Source organism: Taeniopygia guttata, chromosome 4, assembly GCF_048771995.1.
Source record: "Taeniopygia guttata chromosome 4, bTaeGut7.mat, whole genome shotgun sequence".
NCBI classification, from domain to species: domain Eukaryota; kingdom Metazoa; phylum Chordata; class Aves; order Passeriformes; family Estrildidae; genus Taeniopygia; species Taeniopygia guttata.
Genome location: NC_133028.1, coordinates 15,146,671 through 15,170,394, shown reverse-complemented (window position 1 = coordinate 15,170,394; position 23,724 = coordinate 15,146,671). Strand labels below are relative to the sequence as shown.

The window sequence follows — 23,724 nt, the reverse complement described above, 5'->3', positions numbered from 1 at the left end:
TTGATGCGAAAAGCAAAACCGCCTGATGTGGAACCAACCCCAGAGGCAGTAGCCAAGGGGAGACGGCACGGCCATCCCGGGGCGGCAAGGCGGGATGTGCCGCGGCGGAGCACCTTGCCGGCCGGGAACAGGGCGGCTCGGGATGCAACAGGTCACCGAGCGCCGCGCCTCGCAGGGGTGCGGCTTCAGCCTGACCCGCTCGGCTCTGCTGCAGCGGCACGCAGCTCACCCCGATCCCCAGCTCCGCTCGCCCAGCACATCCCGCCGGGGTTAAACCCCTCACGCTCCTCCTCTTCCTCCCCCTACCATCCCGGCCTGTCGGGGTGGTCCTGCAGCCCCGGCCCGGGGCAGAGCCCGCCCTCCGTAATCCATGCGCGGGCGGCACCGCCAGCACGGCTGCCGCGGCGCTCTGAGGCGGAGCGGGCTGTGCTGTGCCGTGCTGGCCGTGCCCCGCCGTCTCCGGCTCGCTGTCCCCGTTCGACCGGTGAGTGCTGCGGGCGGCGTGTACGTGAGGAGGGGTCCCGGGCAGCTCCGGCGGGGCCGCGGGGGGCAGCAGGCGGGGATGAGGCTCCTCCGCCTTCTCCCGCTGCGGGCGGGAGGTCGTGGCCGGGAGAGCGCGGCCCCTTCCCTCGCGGGAGAGCGCGGCGGGAGGGGGAGCTCCGCGAAGCTGGGTGAGAGGGGGCGGGTGGCCGTCGAGGGAGGCGGGTGCCCGAGGGAATGCGGCTGCAGGCGGGAAGAGACCTCAGGGGGCTTAGCCGAGGCTGGGAGAGCGACCTGTGGGAGCGGCGGGATGGAGGCGCCCTGGGAGCTCGGGGTGAGGCGGGGGCAGAGCGGCGGCCGGCGGCAGGTCAGTGCTGCGGGGCTGGGGGGGGGATGGCGGGAGAGACGGCTCCGGCCGCGAGGAGGGGGCTGCGGCACGGCGGGGGATGCGGCCGGTCCGCGGGGAGCCGGGGCGGGTCCGCTCGCCGAGCAGAGCGGAGCGGCGGGCGCGGGTGCGCATTCCCTCCGGGGGGCTGTGTGTGGCGGCCGCGGCTGGGGAGAGGTAGGGGACAGCTGTGAGCCGCCGGCAGATGAACAGAGAGGAGCGGCGGGAGCTGGGCGGGGAGAGCCCCTGAGGTCTCCGGGGAGAGGGGAAGCCGCTCCACGGAGAGGAGGAAAAGGGCGGCCGCTGAGGGCACCTGCCTGGGGCGAGGAGGGGGGAGGCGAGCGGTGGGGGTCGTCTGAGCCGTCTGGGGGAAGCGGACGGGACTGTGCTGTCCTCGAAATCGGCTCGTCAGGGGCGGGGGACAGGGAGGCGACCCCCAGCCTTGGCTCTGCGGTGGATGTGAACGGGAGAGGGCCCGTGCGCTCCTGCGGGCTCCGCGCTCGGCACGGCAGCGCTGCGGCGGATGCCGCCCGCCTCGGAGGAGCTCCCTGAGGCGGTGCTGCTCGCTGTGCACCTGGGCACACCGCGCCCGGCCAGACCTTTCCTCAGCAGAGGTGAGCTCTGCAGGGTGCCGGAGACCTCACCCGAGAGCTGGAGAGAAGGGGCAGCTGTGGTAATAAACATGGGCTGTGTCTTCTGCACACAGATGCAGAGGAGCCGGTAAAGAAGCTACCACATCGGTCGGTATCCAGCCGAGGCAGAGCTGCGGTACCCGCGCTCCTCTGCAGCTTGCAGATAAGGACGAGGCAGCCTGTTAGAGGAAGAGGTCTCTACTGTTTAAGTAATTGGAAAGAAGGTGAAGGAAAGCTTTGGTCTCAGCTGCTAGTGGGAAATGTGCGTCGTGTTGCGGTATCTTGGTGTTGGGACATGTGCACAGCGCTTATCAGTTCATACTTGCCGAAAACTGCCTGTTTATGGGCTGGACTTACTGTGTTTTACAATTTTCTAGGTGATGCTGGAAAGTAATTTAACAAAAAATGATCTATGAAACCTGGGATGAGTGCACCACTTAGAATCAAGTTAAATAAGTTATTTGGTTAGTGAAAATGTACTTTAAATATTTAGCCAGTCACTGAAAATTAGACCTGCTTATACTTGGGGGAAGGTATCTCACCTGGAATTTTTACAGGTGTGCTTCTGCTTGCAAATGGTTGTGACTTGTAAAAGAGAAGCATTTTTTGATGTTGCTTTTTTAGTATATTAATTTTGGAATCAGTAAGAAGCTGCTCAAAGCAAACTGGATTCTGAATATTCAGTTTTTCCTGACCTGAGTACTTACTTGATTTGAACGTATAGCTGGCAAGTCATATGGGTACCAAGCCTGCCTTGTCTGCGAGGTGCTATTGGTTTAGTTTTTATCGGTGCTGCCAAGCTCTATTCTGCAGTCCCTAGTGTTTTTTATGTCTATCTGTTTCTTAATCCTCTTATGGCAACAGGTTGTAATTGTTGGTAGGCCTAGGCAGATTTTGTAACAGAAAACGATACCAGTTTTCTATACAAGACAAATATACAAGATACCTGCCAGTATCTAACTTGACTTGCTGTGTTTGGTCTCTTGAAAGGGAAGGTCGTGGTGTGGGTTTGGTTGGGTTTTTTTTGTTTTGTTGTTTTTTTGTTTTTTTTTTTGCAGACTTAGGAGTTTCAGTCTGCCTGTAACTCTGTTTTGTGGCTGTTTTAATTTCACTTCTGGTGGTTGCTGGCATGGTGGATGGGGATTATGGACTTGGATGTTCAAATCTGTAATTGAAAAAAATGTAACAAATGTACTCAGAACCTTTGTGTGGGCTTCCTATGGTCAATTGCATCTACCACCATCCCAGCCCATCCTGGTTCACTGCCAGCAGGCACCCCCATTGAGCTTTAGCAGTCTAGCCCCTGGCTGATTGAATTTCAGTTCACGGGGTTAATCATGGTTGCATCACTGCACTGCAGTGTTGTATTTGCATGGATTGTGGTGTTAAACAGAGGGAGGCCAGTCCCATTGGAACAAAGAGCTGCACATCATGCTGCCTCTGAGCTCTGTTATTCAGAGTTGGTGTATCATAGGAGTTGATGAACTAAAGCATCTTGCTCTGTCTTCTCTTCCCTTGTTAAAGCAGAGGTTGGTTTTGGAAAATACTTCTAGTAACAGATAGGATATATCTGAGATTATAATGGTGCTGCATATTTGAGTGATGGTGTTCTCCACAGGTAGTGTTTAAAACCCCAGGAGTTATGCTTAGAGATTTGTACATATTAGTGGCAGCCACAGAATAAAATGCAAAAGCTTGAGTCTCTTCCAAAGGGACATTTGCAAACCACACATAATAATGAAAATCTTTAATTTATTTTAACTTGTTAAGTACTTCACGGGGTGTATAGTAATGAAATTGGTAGCTTATTTGATAATCACTGTAAGCATTTCAAACTTTCACACAGCTTCTTTTCATTCACTGTTTACTTGAACTTGGAGGGAGTTGTACTGGCAGTTCCTGTAACTCATTGACTGCAGTGATGCCACACTGTGCCTGAGGAAATGAGATGCCCACATGCTGCAATGACGATTAGCCTAAACTGCTATTCAGTTCTCATTATTTGTGTCACTCCTGTGTATGTCATTTTTGAAGTTCTCAGAATTACAGATTTCAGGGATAGATTTTTCCTCTTTAATGCTGTTTGTCTAGCATATTTAATTGCTAATAAGCTCCCACCTAAGCTTCTTTTAGATATGAAGAAAAGGAGAACTGCTGGGAGCTTTTTACATCTGAGTTATTTTTAGATAGGTTGAATATATATTAGATGCTCAGAGGCATCTTAAGTTATAGGTTTAATGGCATTTCTGCAATTTCCTGATTATCATTATTAATGTAACCTTGAAAATAGTAGTGTTTTATGTAGTATAGAGTAGAACTGGTGTCAGTCTGGAGGAATTGCCCAGTATAGATTGTATATACCATGTTTACTGTTATATATTTGCCAGCAAAGGGAGAGGAAGAGAACATGGTCATAATTCTGCAGATTTGTTGATTTGCAGGAAACTCACCTGAATTTTATAAAAGCTTGGCTGAAAACTCTGTAGAATTGGAGACTTAGTTTTTCCACTTAGCAGAGCACTGTTAGTTTTCACCATACAGGGAGTGTCCTTGTAATTTCAGTAGTGTCCTTGTCTTAAAACTGCCCACTTTGTCTTGGTTAGTACATGACTACTTACTTCTAGAAGGTGTAGTGATTGTTTTCCTGTATTGGGAGAACATTTAAACTATTTTATTTGCCTATTTTATTTAGATAGACTTTAAATTGTCTTTAATCTAAAATCTTACCAAAAACAGTTGTGAGTGTACTTTATCTTCTTCTGCCCTCCCTCTAATATAACAGAGCACTACAGAAAACTTTTCTTTGAGACACCAGTTAAAGAAGTAATCGTTTTCTCAATTTAATCTTGCTCAGCCACACCTAGCATTTCAGTGTAATGGATGCTTTGCATCTGTTTCCTTAACTTTTAGAATCAAGGCTCAGTTACCATGTGTGAGCTTTTTCTCCTGACTCACTGAAGTGTTGCAACTGTACTTCAGAAATCTCCAGAAAACTAAAGCTGACTTAGAAAAATTATTCAAATCTCTTTTTAAGGAAAAAAAATGAACTGTTGCCTTTAAGCCCTTAAAATCGAGAGCCCAACAAGGTTAAGGTAATAAAAAGTGGTTACCATTTAATGAAGGACCCTCCAGGTGCACATCACACTGCCATGCATGCTGAAATTGCATTGAAAATGTACATGTGCTATAGGGCTTTTACATGGTCTGGGGCTTTTACACTTTTATAAGTTTAGCAAATTAACATAATTGACAAGAATCCCCAAATAGAAGTACAGTTAATGAAGTAATTCCCTGCTGGGTTTGACCCCCTCTGAAGCCCCCCCTCCTTGCTACAAGCTCTACCTTGTTTATGTCTTTTGTCTTGAGAAGATGGCTCGGCTTAGATTCCCAGAAGAAGCAAGCTTGGAACAGGCCTTCAGGAATTTTTCTAACAGGAAAAGTACTGGAGTTAGCTAGGAAACTATATAGCTATACAATAATAGTCCACAGAGCTATGATTATATATGAGGAATATATGACAAAGGTAATTTTGGCGTCAGAACAGTAGTGTATCATCTTGCACAGTTTTTACTGTTCTGCCATAAAGGCAAAAGTATATTTTTCATCTAGTTGTGGTATTGTGATATTTTGTCCAGTAGATTTCTGGAGATTTGGTAATAAACTGCAGCCTAAGCAGTTTTCACTTTTTGACCAATTCTGTGTTCAGCCTTAGAACAAGATGTGCATGTGATAAAACTGCTCTAAAAAGTGTCTTCTGGGCTGAAGAAAACTAGTCTCAGTAAAAAATTAAAGGAGGAAAATTAATGTTTTGGATTTGAACTCTTTTTTTCTTTCATTAATCTTTAACAGAACATTCTTTTCCATGGTATTATGTGTTCTAAATGACTGTGTGCTTGTGTTGGGCATATTTCAGAGGGGTTGCTAACACCACCTTTTTGAATAAGGGTTGGATAATTGTGCTAATCCTAGCATTATTACTGTTCATTCTTCTTGGTTTTCATAAGCCATGAGAAAGAAAGGTTTGAGTGTTCCCTCTTAACTCATTTGAACAGCGGAGAAACAAAACTGTCTCTAGGTCTTTGATCTGATCTTGTATTCCTTTGTTCCATGTTTTTCTTGATCTGTCCTTTGAGTGTGGCACTGACTACTCAACAAGCTTGCAATGTGTTTTTGACTTTTTGCAAAGTTCTGGTTTTCAGAAAGGCAGCTGGTGTTTAACCAGAGACTGTAAAACATGGGAGAGATTTAAGTCTCACCTTACTACAGAAGTAAGTCTCTGTCTTCAGCATCTCTTTGACCTGGAAGTACCTTGGAAGCCAAGGTGTAGGTGTAGCATTGAGCTGACTGAAGCTGTGAGGTGTCTGTGTTATTTTGCTGTCATTCTTGCTGGTGAATGGTCTGAATACCAAGGTGGAGATTGAAAGCTTTTGTCTCCGGTAGTGGTGCTGAAAAGGGCAGCAGAGGCCCCGCTGTGCTTGGGGAAGGCAGTTGGTGCTCTCTGGGTGGAAGTGACGGCTTGTCATGAGCCGTGTGCTCCCACATGGCCCTGCCAGTGGCTCTGGGGGTCACAAAGGCATCCCAAAGAGAGGCTGGGCTGCTGGGTGGGAAAGTCAGCGCGGCGCTCACTGGCACTCTCATCAGGCATGTGCAGCTTCCAGAACCAGGGAATGGCAGCAGCTTCTCTGTTGCCTTTTATTTGGTTGGTTTTGGTCTGTTTCCTCAGAGGCTGCTGTTGTACACTGAAATGAAGGAGTCTTACCTGACTTCTTGTAGATCAAGACATGGTCACTTAATTTGTTGGAAAGCCAGGGCTGTTTCTGCTTACATTTCTTAGAGTAGTGGTAGACTAAGCTGCTGCGATTTTGTAGATTCAGAATGTTCTTAAAAATGTTTAACCATCCAAAGTCATCTTTATGACACTCAGCTTTAGCAAGCTGTAAATAAAAATTGTTGACTTCTCCAGTTCCTAAGGAGAGCTTTGAGATAGCTTGAATTAATAGAAAGTAATTGCTGGCTCCCATTGTCATCTGTCAAGAGGATGATGTTTTGTTGGTTTTGTGGGGTATTTTTTTTTTTTTGTTTTGGTAACTTTTCAGTGATGTATAATTTTTTTCCTCAATCTTGGAATACAGTTTAAGGGTATCTAGGATTGAAGGTTTTGCTAAAAGGTGTAAATTAAAGAAATACAGGGTATGACTTGTAATAAGTGTCATCAACTACACAACCATCAGGTGGTAATTAAATGCATTGTGTAATTATTGTGACATGACATATTGTACTTAGTCAGAAGCGCAATTCATGCAATGCTCCTTTAGTTTTGTTTCCCTTGGAGCTGTATCAACGTTCTCTTTGTTTTTGAAAACTCACTGACCTGGAACTGTGCATAATTATTTTTCCACCTCTTTCAAGTACAATGTATGTAGTATAGCATATTATTCACAAACCTCAAAATGTTTTTCTTCCCTGTCCTGTCGGGCTCACTTTTGCAGCTGTTGATATGTTCAGTTTTCACAGAAGATTGCAGGTTGTCTTGCACTTCCCTGTTTGCTTGCACACGTGTTAATGAGCTGTTTTTTCTTTTTGCCAGAGATGGTGCGCTGAGTAATTTTCACAAGAGGCTGCTGTACCATTCTGAAGTAAAAATACATTTAAGAATTGAAGGTGTGAGAGTGCACCAGCATTCCTCTGGCTGGAAAGCTACTCCTCAAGTGAATGTATTGAAGATTTCTAGACTTGGTTCAGACAAATACCTCTACCTCCAATTTTATGTCTACTGCTCGCTATGGCTGTGGAACTCTGTTTGCTGCTGCTGCTGTTGTTTTGTGGAAGTACAATTTCAGAGGTACAGCCTATATACAAACCACCTCCTGGAACTTTGGATTTTGGATTTGTACCAGCCAAGACGTATGATACAGGTGCATACCATGAACCTGGAGCAATAGGAATTTTGTTTAAAATAGTACATGCATTCCTGTACTTAGTGCAGCCAAATACTTTTCCTCAAGGTAAGTGGATAAACTACTTCTGTTTAAAATACAGATTTGTTATTGATGTTGTTATTTTTATTTGATATGTTGATACACCCTATCAAGACTATAATCAGGAAGTAAAATATATGAAGGACTTTGTAAGTAGCACGTGCTATGACTTGGAAATCTGTACAGCTGTGTATAAAAGAACATTTTTCTGCTAAGCATAATGAGGGGAGGAGGTTGTTAATGAAAATGAAATGTTGGTGACCTTTCACAGAACTTTGCTTACATATCTCAGAGCTGTCACTGATGGATTTGAGGCTTGTTTTCTTTACCAAAGCAACATGAGATAGAAGTAGAGGATAAGCTGCTTTGTATTTACTGTTAAATCCATAAGAGACAGCTGAGTTTTGCATATTGTGATAAACAGTCAGGTGGTTATAATATTATAAGATTTAGCCCAGGAAATTTGAAATTAATTTCTTTTGTTTCCATATATGTGCAGCCACGGTCAGGTTTTATGTAAGAGCAGTTCCATTACATAGCCATGTGTAGTTTCTTGTTCCTTTGAAAGCTGTCAGGTTAAAACTTGAAAATGCACTTGCTTTAATGAGACTTCTTTTTCCATTCATTTCTTACTAAGCTGTCCTTTTTAAAGGAAAACTTAAGATGTTGGAGAACTGTGTGCAGCCTTATTGAGGTTGTATTGATAAAAAGGTGCTTTTGGAAATTGTGGTTTTGTGGATTTGGTAGTTTTATCAACTTAACTTTCCAACATGCTTTTTGTTTCCCTTAGCTTTTAAAAGTGCTAATGCTTCTGTATAATACTGGAATTTAAAATTGTATCGAGATGAACCTTTCATTAAATCTAAGAATGGCTTTGGTTTGTAACTGATTCCTTTTGGTGGTTTATCTGCAACTGTGTATAAAATGTGTTTATATTACTTTGTAATACAGCTTTCAATATATGAATGTAAACTTCTAGTAATATAAAGCCTCAAATTCATTAGTCTGATGGGTCACATACATGTATGATATCTATGAACTCCTGTTTGCTTGGATTTTTGACATTTCTTCATGCATCTCTGACATAACCGTAGAAGAATGAACTCAGGTGAACTTGAATGAATGAATTCTATTTAGGCAAGTGCTCAGAATCCCAGGGGTTAACCAACAGAATATTCTGCAATAGGCCAGAAAAAATGGTCTTCTTGAAAAGAGGCCAGAAAAAGTGGCCTGTTTTCCTGCAGGATGTGTCTTTTGAGCAGCTCTTGCACAAGGTGTAATGAGGGCAGTTGCATGAAGGTGACAGTAATCTCACCTTTGGAAGGCACTGTTTCCAGATACCTCTGCTTCTTTTGCCTCTTTCCTTCTGTTAAATGATCAGGTGAGCTATTTGTGTCTCTGTGAGACCTGATGGTGAGGATTGCCATCTGCATTCAGCTCCTAGAAGTACACTTCCACTCTGCCCAAAGCTCTGCTTGAATATTTTGTTCTCTTACGATTGTAGAAACTTGATTTCACTGAGACATTTACTGTGTTTCTGTATTACCAAGAGTGTGGTCTATAGTATTATATGTCAGCATGAATATCCTGTGACCTAAGCATGTGAATAATTTGTGTGTATAGACTTTATGGTCAAGGTTATTTTCTGGTGGGACTGCTAGTAATAAGTTCTACATCAAGTTGGTATTGTGAACTCCAGCATGAAAGAAGTAAAGAAATTGTTCTTAGTTTGTGAGCTTTGAACATCTCCTATTTCTCCTTACTTCCTTGAAAGTACTTTTTGCCAAATCAGGTATTTTCAGAACTTTGCCTTTGTAATTTGCATTAAATGAAGTCATGTTCCCATGGCCCCACATACTTCACTGCAAAACACAGATTTGGCGGATCATGTCGGTTTGAGTCATACCATTTAATTGGCTGATCCCCATAATCTCTTTTGCCATATGCTGTTCTATTTTCACATTCAGTGTGTTAATGGTGCAGTTACATATTTTAAATGGTTGTTTTGTTTGGGTTTTTAAATTTGAAATAGAGTTAATTCTGATCCAGAAATGAAAATAAATGTGATGACAGAAATCAAGCCTTTTGATGTTTCCATTTTAGACTTCATAGTACTGATGGAACTGGTGCTTCAGAACAGTTAGCTCCAGGTTGATGCCCCAGTGTATTGCTTATAACCACAGCATAGAGAAATATAATTTGTATGTAAGCCTTGGCAGCAATCACTTAGACCTTTGATCTTAGTAGTCTTATATTTTTTCCTAATACTTGGAAGTACTCAATGTTCCATTTTCCAGTGTATTAGTACTCTTACCTGGGAGGAGGAGAAGTGATAGGATTGTCTAATTACATGTAGATACTCCTGTCTTTGCAAGTCATCTTCTAATAGTGCTCTGATGGATAACATTCATCGTCCTTCAGTCCAGAGTATGCCTTTATACTTCACACTTTTATGCCTTATACTGTATAAATATATACTATATATTTATATATACTATATGCTTTATAGTATATGTAGATATACTTATGCTTTATTATTATGCTATCATAAAAAAATAGTAAGTACATGAGAGCCTTTGGGAAATGTTATTCTTAATTGCATGCTGCTAAGACTCAACAGTTGAAAGGGACCACTTAAAGAAAAAATCAGTCAAGAAATATTTTGTGAGATGGTTTTCTTCTAGTTACATCTACATAAGTAATTATTTATTCCCTTCTAAATTTGTTCATGCCATCAAGTTTGTGGAAATATAACTTTAAGTTTAGATTTAATAAGTTATTAATCAGATTAAATATAGTTCTAATGTAAAGTACAGTAACAGAACCAGGGCAAGGAACTGTAATGCCTTTTAAAATTACTGAATCTTTAAGACCAGCACTGTGCTTTTTGGATATGTCAAGAAACTAGCTCAAAAGAAGTGAATTAGGATATCTGATTGCAGTGCTTCAGTGGGTCTAAATAGATACTACTTTCAACTCCACCAGTCAAATATTTCTGTACTCATTACCAGATGATGTACTGCTGTAAATGGGAATGAGTTAATCTTATTCAGGGAAGCAGCCTCCCCTTTGAGTTAATGGTACACTGGACCATTGGTCACTGGTTTGGTTTTTGAGGCTCAGTAAGTGACTTTAATCTCAGCGTGCCTTTGTTCCTCCATGGTAATGATTGTGCTGCTCCTCCTTTTGTTGAGGACTGTTTAGGATAGAAGCATCATTTTCCTTCTTGTTAATAACAGCACTTAAAATAAAGAGATGATAATAGGAAAATTACAAGTTCCTTCTATCACTTAGCTGTGAAAGATGTCTAACAAAATGAATAATCAGTTTTTCTCACATAAAAATTTTCATAAACTGTAGCATTGATTTATTGATAAAGTTGTCACTTCATGGTTGTGAGATGTCAACATGCACAACAGGTGCATGTCACCTGTTGTGTTGGAAACCATCAGATATGAACTTGGTATGGACAGGGCATTGTCAGTATGATGCTGTGGCTGCTATGAATTATCAGTTTTGTCTTTGTTCCCATGGAAACAGTTGTTACTTGCAATAAGAGAATGTTAATCTGAGATTCCAGTTGCCAGCAGGCTGTGCCCAACAAATATTTGGCTTCACAACTTGTGTCTTGTAATGAAAATATGAAGCTTTCACAAAGGATAGAAGCTGGGAATAAAGCTCCTGCTCCTATTTTTAGGTGAAATACAAAACCAAGCCTGTTTATCTCACCCTACTGTAGCTGAACATACTGCAGAACAATTTTACCAGTTAAGTCACAACTGCTTTCCTCCAGCTTCTGACTTTTACTCTAGATAGGCATTTCTGCGAAAACGAGAGTTTGACTTTAGCATAAAAGTCAGTTGTTCAATGCAGGTACTTTCTGGGCAAAAGATAGTGTGAGAGTTAAATGCAGTGTTTGCTGTGGGGAACAAAAACAAGATGAGTTTTAGACCTGCACTACACCTCTCAGTTCTTTCTGACTGCAGAATCTTGCTTGCTGAACAGTTTTATCAGACTGAGGATCAGAACTTGAATATTTTAATGTCAGATCCTGTGTCTGATCCCTTTTGGTCTTTTTCCTCTCGTCTACTCAGCTGCAGTTAAAGCAGCTGCAGATTGTGAAGTTCAGCAGGCTAGTCCTGTGTTATCTAAGTAATAAATCATGTGAGTGTACTCAGCAATTAAATTATTTCCAGATATTTTAAAGAAGAAACCTGCAACTTGATGTGAAAATAAACTGTATCTGCAGCTATTGTAACTGTAACAGAAAATGCATATGCAAAACCCTGTTGTTTTGGGTAGACTTCATGAGCTCCTAGGATACTAACTTTTTTTAATCTGTTGGCTGTGTTGATGTTCTAAAGCAAGTAATCAAAACACTTTATCACCCCCTCTCTTAAACTTATTTAAGGCAGAATTATTTTGTGTGTGTGTGTCAAACTAGCTTTTCTGCCTTTTGTAACTAATTCTTCAGTGCTCATTTTTACTTTAAGTTTGCTTCCTGTTAGTAATAAGTTTTCCACAGCTCCCCTGTGGAAGAATGTCCCTTGTGGACAAATGCATATGTCTGGGTTTTGGAGCTAAGCTCGGTTATGTGTAGTTGGTAGTGCCTTTTTTTTTAAACTTTAGGTTTTCCCAGGAATGTTGGGCATGTCTGCACAAGATGGAAAGATTGTGCTCTGACTCTGCAGGTGCTACAGTCCAGCACCATAAAATTTTGCACAGGTACCTGTAGCCATTATGACATTTCATAAAAGCATAATTTAGGATATGCTTTTTTCCAGTGGTGTGAAGTTTCAGTTTGGATGTGATATAATACTTTTTTGAGCTAGTGTTTGATAGCAACCCCCCTGTTCAGGTGGGTTAGTTTACTCAAGCTTTCATCTTGGGGCTGGGTTGGGAGCACAGGTGGCAGTAGTACAGGAACTGAGAAGAGGGGAAGAGCAATCTGCCCATTAGTAAGTTAGCTGTTAGATTGGCTCCTTAGGTTGGCTCAGTTCTTTTGTCAAGTGACAGTGCCTTCACTCCATCCCTCTGGTGTTTTTCCACAGCTGTGAGTAGAGCTGTGGTGTGAATTTAGAATAGTGGCTTAAGTGTGTATATCAAAAATGCAGGTGTGACAGGTGCACTGCAAAATGCATTGACAGGTGTTATATGCAGCAGGGATGGGGAACTGGGATAACAGTGCTCCTTCATTTGGAAATACACTGACAGAAATTTCTTGTACGCAATGTTGGAAATACTGGAGAAGATGGAGCAGCAGGAGGATATGAGATAATTTAGCCTCTTCTTTTCTCTGCCCACTCATCTACATTTAAGGAAGTAGTGTTTAAAAAATCACTGCTCATTTCATGTTGGGAAGTTAAGAGCTGCTCTGCTTGGTGAAATGCCCATGTAAGCGAGAAGCAGTCTCAGAACATTTCTGAAACAGATTTAAGGCTGGCTTTTTAGTTTTCTTAGGCATCAGAAGAGTAATTCTTTTCCCCCTGATTGATTCAGAATGTCAGACTAACAGATTGCTTGTCAAAAGGGCTTTGTGGGCAGGGAGCAGGGCTTTTTGGGAGGGGAAGCTTATATAGATGATCTGCTGGAGGTTACCACAGAAAACTACAGTTGCAAATGTTACTGTTTCTCTGCTGCTTGCTTCTTTTGGATTATGTTAACAAGGAACCTTTTTTGCAGACAGGTATTTTAGGGAAAATATGGAAGTAACTTTTTAATCACTATAGCCTGGTTGATAATCTGAAATTCTTGCTCTTTATGCCCAACTGAAATTCTTTCTCTACAGTGTCCTCAGATCGGGTATAATTCTGCCTGCCAGCTGTGCCTAGGAGAAAAAACATGCTTTGACAACAATTGGAAAACATCAGTTCAACTTTACAATTTCAACTTAGGACAGAAGGGAGAAACTAAAGAAAACAAACCTCAGGCAGAGTTTGAGGGCATTGGGTTACTTTCCATGGGAAGGGTACTTGAAAGTGGCATTAGCACAGATGGCTGTGGTAATTCCTGCAGGGTACCTCAAACAGCCATGCCTCTTGGAGTTTAATAATAATCATAAATTAAAGAGGCTTACAGTTGTGTGGTATTCAGACAGCTCATATTTCCCCAATCTAAACTGCCTTTTCCCCATTCCAGATGAGACAGCTGTGTGCTTTCTGTCTGTGGGAACATCTCTGGCCAGTGGGTTAGTTCTGTGTGGAGTACTGGGAACTCAGGAAACCTACTGATAGTTACAGCATGGACAGTTCTTAAAACTGCCCTTACCCTGTTCTGTTTGTCTGTGGATGTTAGTGGGAGGCACAAGGTGTAGCCAGAGGGCTGATCAGCAGCATTCCCTGCTTCAGTGCGCAGAGGAGAAGTTCTGGATGCAACTAAATCCAGGGTTGCTGACCACAAAGAAGGGAAGGGTGTGAGTACAGGATAGTATTGTGACTGAACATGGCCTTGTTTGTTTATCATACTAAGCAGAGTCTTCATTGGTGGTTTTTGCATATTTTTAAAGAAAAAAAGCAAGGGTACTATGATCTAGAAATGCATATATTTAGATAATTAGCACTATTGTACTTTTAGCACCACTAAAAGTGTGATAGCTTGTTTGAGACTTGCAGAGCATACCTGCAGCACCTCCTATAGTGAGAAGTGGGACAGAACAGGTTTTGAATGAGCCACAGTATCTGGCACTATGGATGAACCTCTTGGAAAATTACCAGCAGCTGCAGTCACCTTTTGGGTTTTCAGGCAACTCTTCTCAGGCACCATGTTTTCCTAGTTTAGCAGTGGTTTTCATCCTGCCCCTTCATTTAATTTTTACAGGCTGAGCTATCCACATAGTGCTGAACCTCATCCTCATTTCTTACTTATAGCTCTGGAACCAATGGGGGAGAGAGAGTAGGCGAGGGGGGAATATCACTGAATTTACTGGATTTATATTTGCACGAATTTCCAAGGGACTTCTCAGTTCTTTCATCATCTTGGCTGCTATGAAGCGTTTTGAGTTAATCATATGAAACACTGTACAGAGACTGCCCGTTGGAAAGGCAGTCATTTGAGCTTCTCTTTTCTTTGTTACAGACCATCATAATAGGATAGCACAGCCTAGCCCTATTATATTTGTCTGGCAATTTGCTTAGGTGGTTGTTCGCAGAACAATAAACTTCTAAATCTCGTTCAGTGATGTCTTTTTCTTGAATGATGTCAACTGAAGTAAGGACAGCTTGATAGATCTTTGCAAGAAATCTTTCCACAGTCCTGCTAGTCAATTTTCATTACATTGAAAATGACAATCAGTATTTTTTCCTCTTCCTTTTTCTCACTATTGTTTTTGCTTCTCAAGGTGGTCTGTGTAACTTTCAGATTGTAACCAAAGTGGTGCCTTTTCCAAGTGAATACACAGTATTGAAAAGTTGCTGGAGCAAAATAAATGTGTAAATATTAATTATACTTTTAACAGTAATAAAGTTTTCCATGTATGTATTAAAGCTTTTAGTGTACTTCTTACTTTTCCCAAAAGTGAGCTATCTTCATGTTAGAAGAGAAAGCCAGGTGGCACAAATGTCAATCAGTGTAGTTTAAACTGACTAATCTATCAGTATTTACATTTTAGTGTAAGCCTGACAGTTATAAAAAAGCCCCACAAACCTACTTAGACACCTTCTTCAATAAGCACATAAATTTCTTACCTAAAAACACTTGTGTGATTGATGACTTGTATTGCATGATAACGTAGTCAGGATCTTTCTTTTGACAGAAAATATATAAAATTACTTTATTTTGGTGAACTTTAAATTGTGATTACAGTTGTGAATGTGAATATTGCTACTAATTGTATTGCTTTGGCTGTTTATCTCAGCTGAAAGATGCCTGTACCTGTACTGAATAAATCCAAGCATCAGGCCTAATTAACTCTCTTCAGAGTAGCAATCTTTACTTTTGCTTTGATTTTTGAGTGAAGTAGTGGTCTCTGTAGTACTTTGAATCAGTAGGTATGCCCCAGTTATCAAACATATGTGGAAAGTTGTGCCTCTTGCAAAAATGGGAAGCAGAGAAGAAATTCTGAAGAGTCTCAGGGAAGCTGCCAGAATGCCTGTAATTGTGGTGATCTGGTCAGCAGGGTTCCAGCATGGCATTCTCAATTAGTTATCTGTGTTCATATTTCCAATAATCCAAGTTACGCAAGAGAGGATTTTCTGTGTTTTCCTCAGTTTACAGCAACTCCTGAGGAGATAAAAGAATAGAAAAAATGTTGTTCATACTGACCAAATATTTACTGCTTTACCAAATATTTAATGCGTTACAAGTCCATTATGTCCACACAACCCAACCTCTCAAGAAGTTGCTGAGCCTGTGCAGTGTGCTAAACCAGGCAAACATACAGTGCACCAAGTTAAACCTTTGCCTGTAATCTATTGTAAATCCTTACCAGATGGTGGCCTAGGGGAGAACTTGAGGTAGCTAGGCAAGCAAAGCAAGTGGCAAAAAATAGCTGTCATGGCACAAACAGTGTGCTACAGAAGTTTTGTTGCCTTCAGAAAAAGAGAGTCTGTAGTTTCTGTGTGGAACACTTCTTCAAAGCTTTCAACTTCATTTTGTGTCTGCGTGATGCATGCAAATTCATTGCAGCCTCCTAAGGAAGGATTTTTCTAAAGGCTTCTCTCTCTTTTTTCTTCTTCCAAAACTACAGCAAGAACAGAACTTTCTTTGTAGCAAGGAACAACTAGAAAGCCCCTGCAAAGGTTATTTTCAAAGGAGAAATCTTTCATTCCATTCCATGCATCCTGTAACGGTTGATATTGTGGCTATTTCTTTTTTCTTCAAACCTTTTCTTTGGCCAGGCTCTTTAGCATTGTCTGTGCATGTCAATGGAAAGCAGAATGTGCCTAAAGAGAAAATGTGACTGTGCTGAAGAGTAACCTCAAGTTAATAACCTCAAGTTTGGGGCAGCTGTGTGGTGTGAGGATTTCCTTTGGAAGACTTAAAGTACCAGTTTGGTCCTCCTAACTAATAACTTCCATTTTTGGGAAATGGGGAACTTTTTTTTTTTGTGTGTGAACTAAGTTCATCGACTGTTTCTTTTATGTGACCCACTGCTGTATAATTTATTTCTTCAGTAGGCCAATGTTACTTTCTGTTTGGAAGGGTGTGTAAAGGGAGTCTCCTTAATTTCACATTCCAATTACCTTGGAAGCTGTTGCTACTGTGCAGTTCCTTGTCTTCAGCAGTTCCACCATGCTTAGTCCTACCCGGGCTGTGGCTAAAGCTCTCCCTTTTAGGCCAGTTCTAAGGTTTCAACCCTGCTCACAGCTTTTCATCTCCTCATTACCTGCTTCATAATGCATCTCTCCTCCCTGCTCTCCTCCCTGTCTCTCACATTGCCCCACACTGCATGCAGTATAATCTAAGGTGCACTTCTAGGTGGTCTGGTAGCTTGTCCTTTCAGTTATGAATAAAGCAGCATATGCTTTACAAAACTGCCAAGACCTTAAACATGTATTTATTGTGTTTTTGCTTGTGTTATATTGTGTGTTTTTGAGTTTTGTGACAGCCAGAGTGCTGTAGGATAACAATATGTAATTAAAGAATGGGAATGGACAGTGATCATGTTGATGAGAGGAAGGTGCATGCTGAAGTCAGGAGAGGGTGACAAGACAGATTGCCATAGCAGATGAGAGGTTAAAATACTTAAGCAATTTAGTATGTGTTTGTGGGATGCATACATTCAAACAAGTTGTTCTGGGCATTGTGTAATAACAGGTTCTAGGGCTTTATTTTGTACGTTAGTGGTGAAGTACAGCAGCAAAGTTCCTTTCCTACTTGCCTTTTTCTCTCGTCCAAAAGGCATGGTGACTTTTTGCTCATTATTTCTTTCATGCACCTGAAGAGGTGGTTGAACAGAGACTTTTCTTTCACCACCTCTGAATGGAAATGGATGATGTTGTGTGTGGGCTACTGAAGCAAGGGAAGATCTGTGTGTTGTTCAGGATTTGTGCTCAAAGGGAAGAGGATCAGAATTGCCTTTTTAGAATAACAAGAGCGTGGAAGTTGAATCAACCTGATGTTCCCAGTAACTCAATGGAAAGAAAAAAAAGTGAATTGTATAAAGAGAGACTTTGCCTAAAAAGAGGGAGGATAAATTATCTAAGGAGGCTGGGGCTTTTTTCTTAGTTCTCTTCTAAGGACAAGGGCTGTGTCCCAGGTCTGTCTGAGGAAAATGCTGTGAAGAGGGGAGTGAAGCTTTTCAATTTGAAGTTGGGAAGGAATAGTCTAGACTATATGAGTGAATGCCTGGATTGGATTCCTTATCTAGGAAAAGCACCAAAGTGATCTCCTATTATGTGAGAATTGGGAAGATCTCCTTGTCTATGAGACTTCCCACTTGTCCTACAGAGTGAGTTTTCTTCCTGCTATGCACAGAGAGGACAGAGCACATGGGGTGAGCAGAGTGAGTGTGTCAGGCCCTCCCTCTCTGCAGTCACCAGCTGTGCGTGATGGATTCTTCACAGCCATCAGCATTCCTGAGCTCTCACCTTGCTCTGCAGGGGAGCCAGAAGGAAGTGATGCTGTGGGATTAGGGACAGCAAGAGTGAGCAGAGCCTTCATGGGGGCAGGAACAGTAAAGGGGACCAAAGGTAGCCTTGGGTTACCTTAAAAAGGAGACCTCTTCACAGAGAGCCAAATCTGACCATGGTAGAGGCTATGGCTTCAGGCTTTGGGGAAGCAATCAAAGCCCCATTCAAGTCAAAGCAAGTATTTTAAAATGTCAGTGAACTGAACTTGCTTTAAGATACCTAGAAGGTTTTTGTCTTTGATAAGTCTGAAAGACTTTCATGGTTTTCTTGGCTTTGCAGGAGATATTCATTAGTGTGACTCTTAATTAGGAAAAAAAACCCCAAGTCTGAAGTAATTTTAATTCATTAATGTCAGACTAATTGACCTATATTCAGAGAGGTTCTGAACTGTTCAATGTGCATGTAGTCCATTGACTCTACCTGTTAAAGATGGACAGGAATGGACTGAAATATTGTTTTATACATGAGAATGAGATAGCAATAAAGTAGTTACTAATTGATCATTTGTAATATCTATGTAATTCTCCCCTGCTGTTTGGAAAAAATCTTTTAGCGCGATATGAATGCTTCAGTCATAGTTCTTATTGGCTTGTTTGAAGACCTTTCAGAATAGAAACCTGATATATTATGTATAATTCCCTAATATATTATATTTATGCATAAAAAGACATTAATTTCTGGCATAATTTGAATAATGCTGGAGTTGCACTACAGCTGAACTGGCTCAGTGGAATTTTTTGAGTGAAGTGAAAGCATAGCATTCCCAAAGGTTTTACTTTAGCTATTTTCCTGTCACCTAGATTTGAAAAACTTCCTTAGGAGAAGAATTTGTAATTAATTTATGTTGATACTTAATTGCCAGACAGCTTATTTTAAATCTCTATTATTTTTGCTATCCCTTTCTGTAGAGCAGTTCTAAGAAGCACACTTAGTGATAACCTCATTTTCCTGCCAGAGTAAGGAGATATTGGGTCTATATACACAGTGCTTGTGCAATGCAGGAGTTAGTGATTATGTTTTCTTAACTGGAGATCCTCAGAGGTACTTAATATTTCTTCACAAATTGCATTGGTAAATTAAGAGTTCATCTGGCTAGTTAGATTTACTCAGGCAGATGGCATTTTGCATGAGTGATGAGAGCAGGAAGGATTCAGCAAAGCAATAATGTAATTAGCTGTGTAAATGAGCCTCACAAGGTAAATCTCTTTAACCCCAATGATAAAAATGTGTTTTGTGCTAAAGCTGTGGATTACTGGTCCTTTGAAACAATGTGTACAGCTAGTCAAGCCAAGATTTCAGAAGTAATCCAGTTAATTTGAAAACAAAGGATGCCACTTTTCATCACACCTTCCTAACACTTTTATGTTTGAAACATAAATAAGCCTCAAGATGTTACTTTGCTGTAATAGAAGAGAGAGTTGTGTGGAGTTACCTGAATTCAGTTGTAAATAAAAGCTTATTTGAATGCTAGAGATGAGATGTTCTAGCTAGGGAGGAAAGATTCTTTCATAAAAGCAGACCAAAATCCCAGGCTGAATAAAATGTGAGTTGAGCTGTTATTTCACTGTGCTACAGTGAGCAGTGTAGCCATATGTAGCTCCTCTTTACACTGTACCTGGCACAGGATGTTCCCCCATTTTACCCTTAAGCTCTGCAGTAGTAGCTGTGATCGTCATCAATGTGCAATAAAACATGTAGAATCACAATGGTTTGGGTTGCAAGAGACCTTTAAAGATTGTCTGAGCAGGGAGGATTTTGGTGCTGTGAATTCACCAAGGCCTGTTTATGCCTATGAGTGTGTGAGTAACTGCAGGTAATCTCACATTCAGTTCTAGCTAAAAATATTTTTATGGGAATATAACTTCCACTTTTCATTTGAAATTAATCAAATGGGGATATGTCTAACCATGTTGATATTGAAATAATAAATTAATGGTAAAGACTGGTCAATCACTGTGTGCTGCCTGGTTAGAAAAACACCCTGGAGCATCATGTTACTTCTGAAAAATCATTGCAAAGTAATCTAAGTAGTGAATCTTTATTCAGCAGGCAGTCTCACATTCTGTAATATTAAGAGGAAAAAATGGGCTGTGTAGCAGCCCTTGAGTTGTGCATGAAACCTATACTGTTCTTACTATGAAATTTTATTCAAACCATGTAGGAACCTTTTGTACCAATTTTCAGGTTTTCTGTTTATTAAACCTAAAGATGTTTTACTTTCTGATGAATAAGCTTTGGAGTCTCTAAATTTCAAAAAAACCTACAAAGTGCTATTTTCTGCATAAGTTTGTTATAGTGTATTCAGGTTGACTTTTGTAATTTTTTTTTTTTACTCACAGGCTATAAAATACAGAAACAATGTAAATAAAACTGCGAGTTGGGAACACTCTAAGCAATTGAGGCATATCACAAGAAATCAGAACAAGTTTTGGGTTGTTTTGGTTTGATTTTTTAAAGTATTGTCTCCTCTACTTGGAGATACTGAAAAGCTGACCAGACATGGCCCTGGGTGACCTGTGGGGGGTCACTCTGGCCTGAGCTGGGAGGTTGGACTGGGTGATCTTGAGGGGTCCCTTCTGATCTCAACTGTTCTGTTTCTCTTGAGTAGTTACTTTCATATGCATAATATGTACCAACAAAGGTCCATAAATCTGTGTGGGTGTGGGGTTTGTTCATACAAGTATGTAAAACTTAATTTAACATGTTTGAGGGTTTGATTTTTTTTTTTTTTATGTTTAATTTATTATGGGGACAGACACTCAACTAGGAGAATGGGTAAATGCCTTCAATTTTTATTTAACAGGAAAAACTAGTATTTTAAAGATTTTCTTGTACCAATTCTCAATAGTAGGAAATGTATCAAAGGACATTTTTGTCAATAATAAAATCTTGCTTTCTTTCATGCTTCCTGGCAGTGTTTTCACTACTGCACTAAATAATTTATAATGGAAAGTCATTATGATTGCAGGATAACTTTGGAATAATTTACACTGGAGGGGACCAGTTTTACAAAGCAAGATGATCCCTGAAGTTAGGAGCAGTCTGGAAATCAGAGCAGGTTGCTGGAGGCTCTTCTGGTTACCTTCAGAGCAGCATCAAGGAGAGTGATGCCACAGAATCTTGGGCAGTTGGCTCCTGCATCTGATCACCTGCACACAGTCTGTGCTGCTTCAGGGACAGAGGATCACAAAAGCATTTCCTTTTTATTCCTTCCTATCACATTCTAAGTGAAGCTGGTCAGTTTCTTATCATTTGCTGTCACACACAGTGCTAAATAGTTGAATCAATATGTTAACAAGAGAGTTGTTTTGCCCCTTTTCCTGTATGCTGAAAGCCATCTAGCTGTAAAAACAAATTACTGCATTTATTATTTCATGCAGCCATATTTCTTAGATTTATTAGTGCTTTGCTGTTGTGTATTTTCTTTCCTTGGACAGTTTTCTGTGAGGAAGTCTTCAGGATCTCTTCAGTCAGTCGAGTCCATGTTCCCACTGCAGGTGTTGAGGAGGGAGAGCTATGGACACTGCTTGCTTAGGGATTTTTTTTCTTGAGCCATGTGTGGGGTGAGAGAGGAGTGAGATCACAACCCCTGTGCACTCCCTGAACATACTTTGAGTGCTACAATAAATTGTGAGCGGCCTTGTGTTTCTGGGAGGTGAACAGTCAGTTTTACACCTTCAGGTCCTTTATAGATCCCCAGGTTAGGTAACTTACTGGAGATTTTTATTCCCCAACTGGAGGTTGTTTATTAACTATGTTAATTTGCACATGGGGAGCCAAAAAACAAGGCAGTAGTAGGATGAAGAGCACAGGGTGTAGAGTTCTTCCTTGAGCTGTTTGAGGTGTAGTGTTTGCCTTCCTGACATGCTTCCTCCTCAGAGACCAGAAGTTTGGTCAGTTACTTCTCCTGAACATCCAAACCCTGTTGCTTTTACACTGTGTAGCATGGAGCACGCCCAGGGCCACTGGTGCTTCTCTGAGGCAGAGGGTCTGCAGAGCTGGTGGTGCCCCTCTCCTTTGAGTCCAGGGTGTCACAGAAGTGACCGGGAGCCACAGTTCCCAACTTAGGTTCCATAGGGCTGTCAAAACCTTGATAATGGTAGGCCGGTGATGTCCCAAAAAGGGGATCCGTTTGTTGCAGCTGCCAGGGTTTACTGAAGATGGCACTAGTTGTGTTAAATTCCTACCTTTTTTTTGTGTTGCTGTATTTTTTTATATTGTGAGTAAGTTAGAGTGAGAGTTGGATCGATGCACAGTAAATAGGAACATGTTAGGCTTTCTGATTTGTTTTGTTGGTGTTACATACTCCCTGTTGGTCCAGAGATCAAAAAAGAAAATACAGAAATAAAAAGTGGGAAAAGGATTGGGATAACATTGGCAAGATAAGGGTCTTCTTTGTACCCTTCAGTCAAATCATCATTAGTATGCTTGTTTTGCACATTATGTATCTAATGCTGTGTATTGTATATCATATGCTGTATGTATATTTATGCATGTATGTACTTGGCATAAACATGAAGCAAAAACTGATACCCAGAACATTGTTCAAGTGATTGATACATATGTGATGAATTTTTAATGATTTTATGGTACAGAGGAAGACCTCAGACAAAGCTTCACTGTATTTCAGTAGCAACTGATTAATAGATAGACAACCTGCCTATATTCCTGTGAGCTCATAAAACACACAGTTGATTAGAAATGTTGTTACTAGACAGATTTATGGGGACACTTACATGCTTGCCTATGCTGTTGATTGCTATTCCTAATTTCATCTTGCCAACCTAACAGTAGAATTCATATTATTTCTCTCCTTGGCTTTTGTAAATTATGTTGTTTAAAACTGTGGAATATTCTTGCTTATTTTCAGATCTCATCAGAAAACTAGCACAGCAGCAGTTTGGAAATACACAGGGCGATTATCAAAAGGTAAATTATCTATGTGTATCTGCATAAAATAATGAAAATTATGACTTTGAAATTCAGGTTTTTTTTCTAAACCAGGATTTTAAAAATATATTAACAGAATACAAATATGGGTTTTTTAATAAGTATGATGTTTTCCTGAAAAATGTGAGACCAATTATAAAGAAAATTCCACAAGTCACTGTAAAGAAACTACTCATAGTTAAGGATGACTTACAAATTCCAGCTGTAATGGGATTGTTGCACAAAGATTGATGGCTCTTTGTATTGAAAAATATAGTTTTTATTTCAAAAACCTTAGGAAGAGCCATTACTGCTTAGCTCTCATGTAAGCTTTATCTATTGTTTTCAAAAAACTGAAGTTGTATTATAAATATGCTATTTATATATTAGCAAGAAGATGGAATGGAATGTGCATGTAAGTTTTGGGCTGTTCTGGAGCAGTGTTGCACTTCTGAATCGGGAGTTGAGTTTCTGCAGTAGGAATTGAACTGTGCCCAGACAATGGACAAGTTACTTTGTGTGAGTGACTCGCTTCTGGTGCCCAGAGTACGGTGTGCCCGCCAGGAGGATGGGTGTGTGCTTGCACACAGACACTGAGCTATTGCTGTGACCAGCATGGCTTATGGGTGCTTCCGTGTCTTCCCAACAGCAAACGTGTTTCTCCAGTAGCTTGAGAAGCTCTGCATGACATCCTGGTGTGTGGGTTTTGTTCTTATGGTGCCTCAAGTGACTCTTGCCAATCCCACCTGCTG

At 41.0% G+C, this 23,724-nt stretch overlaps 1 protein-coding gene across 9 annotated transcripts in view; it reads left to right on the top strand.

Annotated features, from left to right (window-relative positions):
• The first annotated feature begins 344 nt into the window (after window positions 1-344).
• PROM1 (prominin 1) overlaps window positions 345-23,724 on the top strand; it is a 61,487-nt gene continuing 38,107 nt past the window's right edge. For 7 of the 9 annotated variants that reach the window (XM_072928026.1, XM_072928025.1, XM_030270785.4 and 4 more), the window contains exons 1-2: window positions 7,085-7,502; window positions 22,914-22,972. In XM_072928026.1, the coding sequence (XP_072784127.1) occupies window positions 7,280-7,502; window positions 22,914-22,972 (282 nt within the window). In that variant the 5' untranslated portion in view covers window positions 7,085-7,279. Of the gene's footprint in view, window positions 485-728; window positions 848-7,084; window positions 7,503-22,913; window positions 22,973-23,724 lie in introns of those variants that run through there. The other 2 variants (XM_030270788.4, XM_030270790.4) reach the window with 2 other exon arrangements.